A 13,386-nucleotide genomic window follows, 5' to 3' on the forward strand; every position below is an offset into this window, starting at 1 on the left:
TATTATTATTCTCAGTATTATTTTATTATTTTAATTTTAATTTTTGTATCTTTAATATAAATTTTATTTACTTTGAATTATTATTATTATTATTATTATTATTATTATTATTATTATTATTATTATTATTATTATCATTATCATCATCATCATCATCATCATCATCATCATCATCATCATCATCATCATCATCATCATCATCATCATCATCATCATCATCATCGCCCCCCAGGCCCTGATGTGGGTCAGTGACCTGTGCCCGGGTGGCCTAATCCCCTAATTCTAGTTGGTAATTCAGTGGTTAAAAGCTTTAGACCCGAATTCAGAACGCTGGTTTGTATCTGCATGAAGGTTTAAACCAAGGATCGAGCGAAGATTGAAGATTGCTGGTATTCAGAACACTGTCTTGAGCCAACACAAAGATTCAAACTAGCTTTGAGATCAGATTTGTCGATCCTCGCGTTAATCCAACCTGGAGGCAGGTTTAGCCGTCGATCTGTCATCCCAGATGAATTTTAACAGAGGGCGCGCTTTTCGGCGATATCGTCATATTGGAAATTTTGTAGAGAGAAGACTGATAGTAGATAAGCAGAATCTTATAAATTTTTATGATGACACGTAATTCAGAAAACAATATACTGTAGGTTCAGCAAGGAAGATTTCCTTGATATTTTCTGTGATATGGAGCATCTACTTGACAGAACCTGTTGGCTATGGTTCACCTCTACCTCCCATTCATCAGCTGATGAATACTTTGAGATTCTTCGCGACGAATAGTTTCCAGGTAAGAAAGATTCTGGTTACTGTATGACTTATGGTAATGTGTTACAACACTTTCGTGTTTAGGGTCCATGAAAATCAAGCAGGTAAATGTAAAGAACGTTGATGCTTCTTTATTTTGAGTGTTTTAATTTAGGAAAACTATTTGATATATTTTCAATAAAATTGAATCAATGCTGCGTGCACTTTCATTTTAATGTATTAATTTAGGACAGTCTTTTCCTAATTTTACTAATCAGGGGAAATGTGGGATAAAAAGAACAGAAAGAAACCCAACCTAAGTGAACCGAACCTAGCCAGGTTACTACGTCCTGTATTGATTCATCTTGCTTTGGTTACGAATATTGACACCTGTCCCGGATTATATCTACATTTTGTATGTACCAGCTCATTGTTCTTCCTCTATGAATTTCTTTGTTATTATACAGTATAACAATACAGCCACATTGTAAAACATAGTCATAGTTGCCGCCATAATCTTGTAAACATTACTCTTGACGGTGATTGGTTGTCATAATGGCGTGAATTAAACGTGATTGGCTGGAATTTCATTGTTCGAATCCTTGCACGGAAGTGAAGAAAATGCAACAGATTACCCGATCCGGGGTTCAAGCCGGTGTTATTAATATGGGTAATCCACTCCAGGATATCTCTGATCAAGGAATCCTGATTTGCACGCCTGAGCAGAGCTCAAATCCCAGGCTCAAACCACCGTTCTGAACTCGGGCCTTAGTGTCCTGTGTCAGATTGCAAATAACAATTGGAATTATTGCTCCCACAAAATGTACACTCGCAACAAAAAGTATCGGTGCATACTGCAGTGTAAACAATTTGAAATCAGTGACGATAGGTATTGGGAAAGGCGAGTTGTTCCAGTCGTATGCTGGCAGCCCTGGCCAAGTGAAACAAACCGTTATAAATAAGGTCGGGAAGTGATAAATAGACAGTATGAAATATGAGGAGCTCCCTGTTAACAAAATTATTTGTGATACTTGTGAATATTGCCACATTAATTTATGCTACCAAATAAACCACTCAACCTGGTCGTCCTGAGGGGTGGTGCAGCGTGGACGGCCGCTCGGAGACCTGTCGTCTGTAGCGCCAGTTTCGAGGTATCGCCGAATCCATCGTGCAGCGGTGTTCCTGTGGACACCAGCCAGCCGGCTAATATCTGTGACGCCGAACCCTTCGTTATGAAGGGCAATAATAGCTCCTCGTGTTCCCTCTGAGGTTTCCATGTCGTCTGGCATGTGTAGATCTCTACTGCTTCATATTGCCTCTGTTTTATACCCACTTTCACCGAGACCGAACCCTCGCTCATCATTCAGTCAACACAAAGCAACAATCCGAAAAAAGGAAACAAACACACTGATTGTCAGCCATATGGCAACACCTAGTGGGGGGGGGTTATGAGGATACACTTACCAACCTTCCCGACATATCACAGTGTATACGTATCGTTTCGGAAGTCGTCGATCTCACCCTGCACCGATACTTTTTGTTGCGAGTGTCCATACTGTACAGGTCGTGGAAGGCTGTTGGGTTTGATGCTCACATCCACTATACACTAAGTGATCGTTATTGCCATAATCACTGTACTATGGCATCACACTATGTACTAACTTGGTTCTGAGTGTGTTGTGGTAAAATAAGTCAGAGAAGTATTTGTTAAAAAAGGAAGGAAACAAGTATATGAATAAATAACTAGATAAATTCACCTCAAAACAGAGATAATTGTTGGAATCATCGCTTTATTCTCTTCAATTTATGTTTTGAATCTTCTACAACATTTATCAATATTGGGATTGATTCTCCCACAGTGAGTAATTTACATCTTTATTAGGTTGCTGCCAGAGTCTCCTCGCTGGCTGATCATCCGCGGACGCTACAAGGAGACCCTTCAGATCTTCCACTGGGCTGCCAAGGTCGAACGCACCACGCTGCCGCCTGACCACCAGCTCATCACTGCCCTAGACAACATCAGACAGAAGGTGATAACTGACGATATTTATGTATATGTATAGCCTCTTCCACTTTCAACTGGTACAAACAACGTTGTCAATGCACCTTCTCTGTGTGATATGACTCATGAATCCGAAGCATTCACGAGCGAGGGAGAAAGGGAGGCCGGTGGAGGACTGGAACCGGTGTGTGAGTTGGTGGCGGGATAATGCAGGGGTTGAGGAGGTTAGAGTGTAGGGCTATAAATACCTAAGACAAAACACAAGGTATGAGTGGAATTTGTTCCTACACTTTAGGGTGGTATTCCCAGCGTGTGGATCATTGGTCACTGTGATAACACAACAATCCTCCTCCCCTCCAAGTCACACACACGTGCATCGGCTATGCAGTATTCCTCCATGTCTTTCTCTCCTCCCGCTGAAACTTAAGCACCTGTCACCTACTCTAGGGGTGATAGGGGGATGGGCTGGGGCCTCTACAGTACATATGGTGTTCGTTTACGACGGGGTTGCATTTATGACCCAATGAATAACGGATGCATTGTAATTTATTTACATAAGTATCGTCATAATGATAGTGTCATGAACAATAATAACATACTCAGGAAGTTGTCAAACAATATTATTTTAAATAACAATGAAAATAATACATCAGTGAGCAGAAGTTCCATCTGTATTATTTTTTTTTTTATGTTGTTTTCTGGACAGTGAGGTGAGGTGACGTCAGGAGAAGGGGGTAGAGGGGTGTCAGCGCCTGGCACAGTTTAGGATGCAGGTGCACCGTGTTTAGTAAGCAATCCTCATAATGTGAATACAGATACTTCAGAATTTGTGGGGTTTGTTTTAGTTGGTAAACACCAATAACACGTTATTGTCCACTGTATTATGTGGACATGAAACACTGCTTATAATTATAATTTAACTTTCGGCAATACCTGCATATGTGCCGCTGTATGGGGAGAAACATTATTTATTAAAGTTTTTTGTATGCTAGAATACAATATTATATCATCTGATAGATTAAGTGGTATGATCATATTGATAAGAAACGATGCATTAGCGTCGCAGAAGTCATATACTGTGTGGTAAAGCGGTAAAAAGGTGAGGAAAAAAATCGACTATGGACATTGTCTTAGATTTCGAGGCATTATGCTAAACGTGAGTAGGTGGGTATAGTCACGTAGGGTAGATTTAATATGTTATGGCTAAGCCCACCAGGCGACCTAAGTCAAACTACACTCACACTCCACTCATGATAAATCCTAAAATTATCCACATTATTACGAAGGCCTATTATGAACTCTTATGTCTCGCATTTATTGAGGGGTTTTCGCCTGTTCTCACGTACAGAGAACCAATGATATTTACTTAATGTGTGTGCCTTTCTTGGGCTCAAAGAACGAATTCATTCATTGAGCGGAAAACTCGACCACAACGCGTTCTTGACACAATATTATCACTAGAAAGCAAGATTCGCGTTGCGGACTCCTCCAAAACAGCCACAACGTGTTATGGAAGGTCTCAACATTTCAGAACACGAAATAATAGTAGTATCGTTTTGTGGCTCCCAATTTTTTTTCCACGACGCGATGTGCCAAAAGTTATGTTGCCAGAACGCGATCACAGGATTAGGTTAGGTTAGGTTAGATTAGATTGTGATATAAATTGCCGACCAACACTTCGGACTTAGAGGAAGATGTGGTTCCAATGCCATGTGAGGAGGATTGTCCCCTCAAATTTCTATCATGTTTTAGCTAAAAGCAAGGATTTCCAAAGACAAATAGTTTCTTTACAAATGCCTTTTCATACGTGCTTTTACGGGTTATTTTATTGACTTTTTTTTACGGGGAATAGCCCACCCTGGCACAGGTCATCAACCCACAACAGGGCCGGGGGGGGGGGGCGAAAAAGTAAGAGTAAAATTAATTTAAAAATAGAGGAGATGCCGGAAAACCCGCTTTTTGGAGTGAGACAGATTGTATGAGTATGGAAACACAGAAGAAGGCAGAGCATTCCACAGTTTGGCTGTGTGAGGACAGAAGGAGGTACTATAACGGGTTATTCTAGTGTGACCGACATCCACTCAGAAACGGTGGGCACCGCGGGCAAGACGTGTGTTACGAGCCTGTGGACTTGCCGGAAGTACACAGGATGTCAAATCCACCGAAAGTTGCCCGTTAAAGTCCCTGTAAAAGAAAGAAAGTGAAGCAACATTGCGGTGAAGAGAAAGGGAAGAGAGATTATCAACTAAAGGAGGAGAGTTAATAAGACGAAATGCCTTTGATTCCACCCTATCTAATAGTTGGACAGAAGAAGAGCCACCCCAGATATGAAGACAGTACTACAAGTTAGGACGAATGAAGCCCTTATAAACTTGAAGCAACTGCTCAGGAGTGAAGTATCTAAGGCAGAATAATTGCATCCTGAAATATGATTAGCGGGAGATCTTCAATTTGGAAAGTGTAATTGGTTAATACTGTATTTTATTACAATTGAATTTAACCAAGTTTCTACCTCCCCATTCGGAGATGCTGCACAGATCTGCATTAATAAATTAAATTTTACGAGCTGTATTGTAGAAACAGATGTAGTTTGAGAGTTAGGAGGAAGGGAAAAATGTGAAGAAAAGTGAAGAGTAGAATCATCAGAGTAAGAATGGATAGAATTAGTCGTAGTGTGATGTAAATCATTGATAAAAAGAAGGAAGAAAGTAGGTGAAAGAACAGAACCCTGTGGGACACCACTACTGGTAGAGAAAGAGCGAGAGATCGATCCCTCGACAACAACTGCCATGGATCGGTTCTCAAGGAAGCTAGAAATAAGAGAACAAAGTGGGGGAGAGAAACCATAAGAGGGAAGTTTAGAAAGCAAAGACTTGTGCCATATCTTGTCAAATGCTTTGGAGATGTCGAGGGCCTCGACAAAAGTTTCCCCATAATCCCTAAGAGAGGATGTTTATACTCATTATACAAATTTCAATGTTTCCCTGTAACTGAGTACATGTCAAAGCCACTCAATAAATAAAAGGCATAAGAGACCGTAAAGAACATCAGAAAAAATGTGGATAGTTCTAGGCTTTAATCCTGACTGTGGTTTGTGGTGGTGGTGATCACTGCGGGAACAGTCACATTTAGCTCAGCAGTCATGAGTCATTTCATACAGATATCGAACTTTGTAGTAATTTTTAAGGTAACAGATAACTTATATTACGTTATCTTGAAGGTGAGTTTAGAAAAAACACATGGAATCTACCTCAATATTAATATACCCATCCTACTCATAATTACAATAACGCCACAGATTCTGAGACAATGTCCTTAGTCTAACCAGCCATATTGCTGCCATTTTTCTAATTTTACCATTTAACCATATTTAACTTATACGACGGTAATGCATCATCTCTTATCAATGCCATCATATCATTTAATCTATCAGATAATATCATATTGTATTCTAGCATACAACAAACTCTTATAAATAACGTCATGCCCCAATGCATGTATTTGCGAAAGTGAACAAGCAGAGTTTTATTTCCACATAATACAACGTGTTATTAGAGTTTCTCAACTTAAGCAAACACCAGAAATCATAATGAGGGTTGCTTACTAAACACGGTGCACCTGTGTCCTAAACTGTGCTGACACCCCCTAGCGTCACCTCACCTCACCGTCCAGTAGACAACAGAAAAACAGTAATCTGTATTGAAATTGTAAAAATAAAAACCAAATAAAGATAGAACTTCTGCTCATTGATGTATTATTTTCATGGTATTGTTATTTAGAATAATTGTGTTTGACAACTTCCTGGGTGTGTTTTTATTGTTCATGACACTATTACTATGACGATACTTATGTAATTGAATTACAATGCATACGTTATTCATTGGGTCATATGTACAACCCCGTCGTAAACGAACACCATATGTACTGTCGAGGCCCCAGCCCATCCCCCTATCACACCTAGAGTAGGTGACAGGTGCTTAAGTTTCAGCGGGAGGAGAGAAAGACATGGAGGAATACTGCATAGCCGATGCACGTGTGTGTGACTTGGAGGGGAGGGGGAGTGTTGTGTTATCACAGTGACCAATGATCCACACGCTGGGAATACCACCCTAAAGTGTAGGAACAAATTCCACTCATACCTTGTGTTTTGTCTTAGGTATTTATATCCTTGCTTAATATATCCTGCGTTGTAACTGCACAGGTAACTGCGTAACTCTCCCCACCACTCTAGCCCCCTTACACTCTGACCCTCATCAACCCCAGCATTATCCCGCCACCCACTCACACACCGGCTCCAATCCTCCACCGGCCTCCCTCTCTCCCTCGCTCGTGAATGCTTCGAATTCAAGAGTTGATACTCCCGGGGTTCATACCACACCGAGAGGATGCATTGACAACGTTCATTGTACTAGTTAGAAGTGGAAGAGGCTGTACTTCTTTAAATTACTATTTACAAAACATCTCGTCCATATGAAGTAAAATCTTGGCTGATTTACAGGGCAGGAAAGACTGTGTGTATGTTAGTGAAGTAATAATGAAAGTGGGTTTCATAAGCATGACTGCCCGTCATAGAGCAAGAGCCATGGACCATTTATTTACCAGAAGTGACAAAGTGTTTGATGGGTATTTCTGAAAAAGTCAAACCTTTGGGGTATTCAGATTGGATTATCTAAAGGTTTGCTGGTCAAAGATCAAATGAGTAGAAAATTTTTTAACCTCTTCGTCACTGATCGGCTCGTTAGTCGTTTGGGCGGTCGGTCACGTCTCTAACGCACTTTAAAGAGCCTTTTCTAGACGGTAATGATTAATAGGACTAAAGGTATTTTAGATAATATAAATAAAATATAAGGACTGTACATTCAAAATTTAAAGTTCGCTCCCACACAAAATGAAGCAGCAGGGAAGTCATTTCGGAGACTCATTCACGTGCAAGTTTTACTGCGGGGAGCAAACTTTTCTCCCCGACTGTACAGTTGGAAAATTTTCCAACTGTTACAGTCATCGTTGTGAATCCACCCTCTCCGTGAGGTGTGAACCCCGAGAGTAACGACTCGTGAATCCGGCCGAGGATGAACGAAGAGATGATGCTGGCCGGTGGTGTGATCGTCAGTAGCAGCGAAGTATTGGCAGAGTTTCCCGACCGGGCAGAGTTGGTGGTGCTCGCCCTCCACCTTCCATGCCAGAACCACTACTAGCTGGATCCTGTGGTTCTCTAGCTCATTTTCCGCCAGGGAGGTGGGAAAAGGTGCCAGGGACACTGAAGAATCTCCTTGATAGAAGAAGGTCCAGTGGTCGAACCTCGTGAGTGCCTTGAGCTGGGAGGGCCTGAAGCCCGTGGCCAGCGCTACAAGGAATGGGGCCTTCTGTAGCAGGCGGTCATTTGATGGTCTGGTGGTGAATGGATCCTGGGGTGACAGATATCAGATTAATCCATGTTTATTCTATATATATATATATATATATATATATATATATATATATATATATATATATATATATATATATATATATATATATATATATATATATATATATATATATATATATATATATATATATATATATATATATATATATATATATATATATATAATTTTTTTTTTTACGGGACTTAGCCCACCCGGGCACAGGTCAAACGACCCACAACAGGGCCTGGGGGGCGGAAGAAATAAGAACAAAAAGAAATTTAAAATAGGGAAGAAAAATGTTATGCTGTGTTAATCTACACCACGAAGATGCCGGAAAACCAGCTTTTTAAAGTGAGACAGATTGTATAAGTATGGAAACACAGAAGAAGGCAGAGCATTCCACAGTTTGGCTGTTTGAGGAAATAAGGAGGTACTATAACGGGTTAGTCTCGTGTGACCGACATCCACAGAGAAACGGTGGGCACCGCGGGCAAGACGTGTGTTACGATCCCACGGCCTTGCCGGCGGTACACAGGATGCCAAATCCACCGAACATTAAAACCTTCATAGTAACAAGAACATATGAAAAACAGACAACATAAGGCCAGTGGTCCTTAGGCTAGGTTGTCAGTATAGTTAACAGGACTGAAGGAGTAGTATTTACCGAGCCCAGAAGAGTGAGGACTTTCTCCAAGAAGTAGGAGGTGGTCTAGCAGGTGGTCGCTGGTGGAACAGGCCCGCTTCAGCACGGCAACTGTCCTGTTGTTAATCTTCACCCTGCACCTGTAATCCAGGGGGTCGGTGAGGGCAGCCAGGTGGAGTGAGAGGGTCGGGATAGACCTGCCTCGTTCGTGTGCTAGAGATGATAGGAACTCTAGAACTACACTTTCACTGGGCGTGGGAACTCTCTGCTCCTTGAGGTACTGAAAAAAAGGCTTTCCAGCAGGACTCGTATCGTCGAGTAGTGGAGGGTCTTAGTCCTGAAATGATGTCTTCCACCACTCTAGGAGAATACCGTCTGCTCATGAGGCACATAGAAACTCCACTCATTTAAGTGAAGTGATCTCTGTAGCCTGGCATCTCTGTAGCCTGGGATCAAAGAGGCAGGCGTTCCCCAACATCAGTGGATGCGGACATCAGCCTAGTAGCTCTGAGAACCATGGTTGAGCCGGCCAATAACGGGCCAGGAGGAGAATCTTCCCCTTGAACCTGCGAAGCTTGTGGCAGACGCATAGCAGGACCTTCGAGCAAGGGAACGTGAACAGGTATACTGTATGTAGGTCCAGCTGTTCCAGTCCTCCGTAAAGGCGTCTCGGCCCCCATGTAGTATCGGCGTCAACCGACTCAAGTAAGCTGCGAGCTGAGCGGATGTCTGAGAGGCAAAGAAGTCCACCTCCGGCCGACACCACCGCTCTATCAGTGAGTGAAACAAACTCTGGCGTAAGTCCACTCTACCACTCTACTGACGTCCCCTTGAAGCGGGAGAGAGCATCTGCCCAGCCGTTCTCGATCCCCGGGACATGGCGTGCGGACAGGTGGATGTGGATACTCCGGTGGTGTGCCTCCTTGAAGATCTATTCCGAGAGTGACAGCAATTGGGCTGAGCGGGCCGTGCCCTGCCTGTTGAGGCAGAAAACAGCTGCTGTGCTTTCCATTTCGAAGCAGATGGCCTCGTCCTGAGTCGTCTGGTTGTCCTCTAGGAATCTCCACGCCACATACAGTTCTCGTACGTTAATGTGAGCCGCCCTCCACTCGTTTGTCCAGCTCCCGAACTGCTGGTGACCCTTGGAAGACTGGCACCCCCATCTTACATCGGAGGCATCCGACACTACGAAAAGGGTGGGCGCTGGTAGGACCCAGAGCATCCACCTGCGCAAGGCGTCGCGATACAACCAGGGGCGTAGAAGGGCGGACAAGTGAGGGGGCATGGGACGTGCAGGATCCCCGGGTTCGACTGGGATGGCGGCCACCCTGGTCAGGTGGTTGAGAAGTAGATGACACAGGGGTACCACCTCTGCTGCATAGTTGCGGAAGCCTAGGAGGATCTTCCACTGGCGACCAGTGAAGCTGGCCGACATTGAGGCAACAGAGAGGCGCTGTACTCGTCGTGCATTGTCTGGGAAGAGGTGGAGGGAAGCCATGGAGGTGTCCCGTTCCATCCCCAGCCACACCAGTTGTTGTGATGGTAAGAGGAGGACTTTGGGTGATTAATTCTGAAGCCCATGCCCTCCACCGTGGCCAGTGTTACTCTGGTGCTTGATTCGCCTTCTTTCTTCGACGAGGCCGAGATCAGTCAGCCAGTCGTTCAGGTACATGAGGACGTCTACCTTGCGATGGACGAGCTACCTGGCCAAGACCCTCATGATTCTGGTGAAGACTCTAAGGGCTAGGGAGAGACCGAAAGAGAGCCGGGTAAATTAAAACACGTACCCCTCCACCTGAAAGGCCAGAAACTTCCTGAACCTCCTGTGGATTTAGACGTGCCATTAGGCGTCTTCTAGGTCGATGGAAGATAGCCAGACCCCCTGTTCAAGATGGAGGCATACCTGAGCTACCGACACCATTCGAAAATTGTGAGGCTTGTAAAAACGGTTTAGGCAGCTGAGATCCACTACCAATCTCTCCCTGTTAGAGTCCTTCTTGGGGACAGTGAATAACCGGGACAGAAATACACGTCCTTCTGTTCTCTCCACTACCCCCTTTTGCAGCATTGACCGTGATGAAGGTTGGCTGTGCGGCCAAGCATTCCTGCAGGGCCTCCTCTGGGATCAGGGACGGGGCAAAGGGTGACCGCTGTAACAGGCCATTTCCTCATCCCAGTGTCTGATTGCCCCCCACCGGAGGTCCATCCAGTCCTCTACCGCCTTATCCAGCTGAGGGCGAAGGTTGATGGCCGAGACGGAGGCGAGTCCGGAAGTGATGGTATATAGGGCCCAGTAGACACCAGCTGCAGAGTCTGGGTGGAGGGAGTTAGGGTTGTCGGCCAGTGCCTTCAACCAAGCGTCTGGTTGGGCCAGTCCTGCCGTAGTGAAGAAGGCGAGGGCCGCCTTCTGCCTCTCCAAGGCGTCCTTGGTCAGGGTGGCGTGGGAGAGAGGACTGTGTTAATTTCGGAGCCCACAGGAACTCCATCAACTCGCCTAGCACCCGGTCATCCTGGGGGGATAAGACTAGAGGTCCAGGCCCACCTTCTCCAAGGGCCTGGCTGGCTGTCCAGGCACACGTCCTACCGTCCTGTAACGTTGCCTCTCGGTAAGGACCTGCAGTGGACAGCACGGAACAGGAGGCCAGAGAGTTGAAATCATCCAGGGTCGCGACCGGGGAAGTTCCTAACAGGGCTTGGACCATCTCCCTTCTCGACAGGCGTAGCTGCCAGAACTCAAAGTACTCCGAACCTACAGTAAGTCGTCCGCCCGTCGTCGGACCTCTAGGTCGGACCGGGGCGAGAAAACTAGGTTCCTCCCCCTGCTTTACTCTTTAGAAAAAACTGACCAGTTTCCCCTGGTGCGAGTGCACACACCAGTCCCGTGGGACCCGAGTCCACTTATACACCCCCTGTCAAAAAAGAGAAGGCAGCTCCCATCTGTGCGGGTAAGGTACCTTCTCCTGACGAAGGCATAAGCCTTGTAGGGGCAGGAGAAGTTGCAGAGACCGACTCCTGGTCCGAGTTGGAGTAGTCAGGCAGCCCCTGTGAGTACCCGGCCCTCCTTAGCTCAGAACCGAACTCCGAGAACACTAATGGGTCCGGGGAGGGGTAGCGAGGGCGGGATCTCCTTGCCACAGGATTTTGGATGGAGGAGAGCCTGGGCCTGCTGCTGCTGCAGCTGCTGCACCCCAAACCAGGAAGACAGAGCCTGCAACATCTTCAATGGCAGGGCTGGGGGGTGTGGGTGCAGTGCCCAGGGTGACCAGCATCTCCGGCTGCAACGTCTGGGCGGCTGGGGACCAGCTTAGAGGGAGCGATAGAGGAGGTAGAGGAGCCGTCCTCCCCGGCGGCGCCATGGAAGGTCGCCTGGCCCGGGGGGAAGGAGCCGTAGGAGGTCGGAAGCGAGAAGGGTCGTCCTAGTCGAGCCACCTGGCGAGGCTGGTGAAGGGGGAGGTCCGGAGGACAATTTGTGCTGCAGGGACAACCCAGCTGGGGCCCTGGTGGAGTCACAGGGTTCGAGGACCGAAGCTTCCTCCTTGTGATCCCTCTTCCCCTTGTGGCCGCTGTCCTTGGGCGACCAGGGGCGTTGGTGCCTGTAGTAGAAGGACTTAGCGGGACTCCCGTTGCAGTGACGGTGGCGACTGGAGGAGGAGTGAGCACTTGACTCCCAGACGGGCACGGGGGAGCACTGTGCAAAGCCCAAAGCCCCAGGGCGGGGGAAGGTGAGCTCTGCTGAGGCTGACTGGGAAGCCGGAAGGAGGGACCTCCACCTGTGGTCCTCGGTAGAGTGGACTCTCCCCGGGGGGCCTCAGAGGCGGCACATACGCAACCAGGAACAAAGATCCTGGTCCCTCCAGGAGAGGGGGACTGCCCCAGTGTCTGGCAGAACTGAAGGTTGCCGACCAGCGGTGCCGAAACTGACTGCCGGAAGAAGTGGGAGGAAGCCACATCTCCTTCAGCGTCGTGAAGGAGAACCACCATCCACTCAGAGCACACGGTACAACGACTCGGGTCGACCTGTCTACGTCCACTCACGAGACAACCTGTCGGAACCTGTCCGAACCTGTCAGAACACCTCGGGGCCGAGCAGGGCACCGTCTGGGGCTGGGAAGAGAATGAAGGTGAACAAATCTGTGAAAAAGAGAGGCCGGCGAACCGGCGTGAAAAAGCACACAAAAAATGGAAGACAGGGAGGAGGATAGAGGAGGGGAGAGGGGGAGAGAACCCCTGTCCCGCACCATAACCCGACAGAGAAAAGCGGTCGCTACCCGTCCGAGAACACACAGGAGTAGGGAGGAAGGCAGGACTGAAGACGCCTATCCAATCCAAAAAAACCCGAGCCAGACAACGAAACCGAGTAACGACTCAGAATGTAGGCCTGACAAAAGAAAACACAAACAGAGGGAGAGGGAGAAAGAAAAAGTAGAGTGGAAAAACCGAAGCCTATCCAAGCAACTGGAAGAGGAGGAATGAGCATCAGCTCGGAAACCACAGCACGTGGTTTCAAGGTTCGGGAAAAAGAGACAACAGCACTCACAGGAGGAGGGCTACCCACGTGGGGAAAAACAACCAGCTAAAGAAACCCCTTAGCA

The 13,386-nt window shown here is 46.4% G+C and overlaps 1 protein-coding gene across 1 annotated transcript in view; it reads left to right on the top strand.

Annotated features, from left to right (window-relative positions):
* Window positions 1-13,386, top strand: part of LOC121860017 (organic cation transporter protein-like) — a 93,783-nt gene that overhangs the window by 50,977 nt on the left and 29,420 nt on the right. The window contains exon 5 of the mRNA XM_042357031.1: window positions 2,624-2,771. Coding sequence (XP_042212965.1) covers window positions 2,624-2,771 — 148 coding nt within the window. The remainder of the gene's footprint in view (window positions 1-2,623; window positions 2,772-13,386) is intronic.

This window comes from Homarus americanus, unplaced genomic scaffold (genome assembly GCF_018991925.1).
Source record: "Homarus americanus isolate GMGI-L3 unplaced genomic scaffold, GMGI_Hamer_2.0 scaffold824, whole genome shotgun sequence".
NCBI classification, from domain to species: Eukaryota; Metazoa; Arthropoda; class Malacostraca; order Decapoda; family Nephropidae; genus Homarus; species Homarus americanus.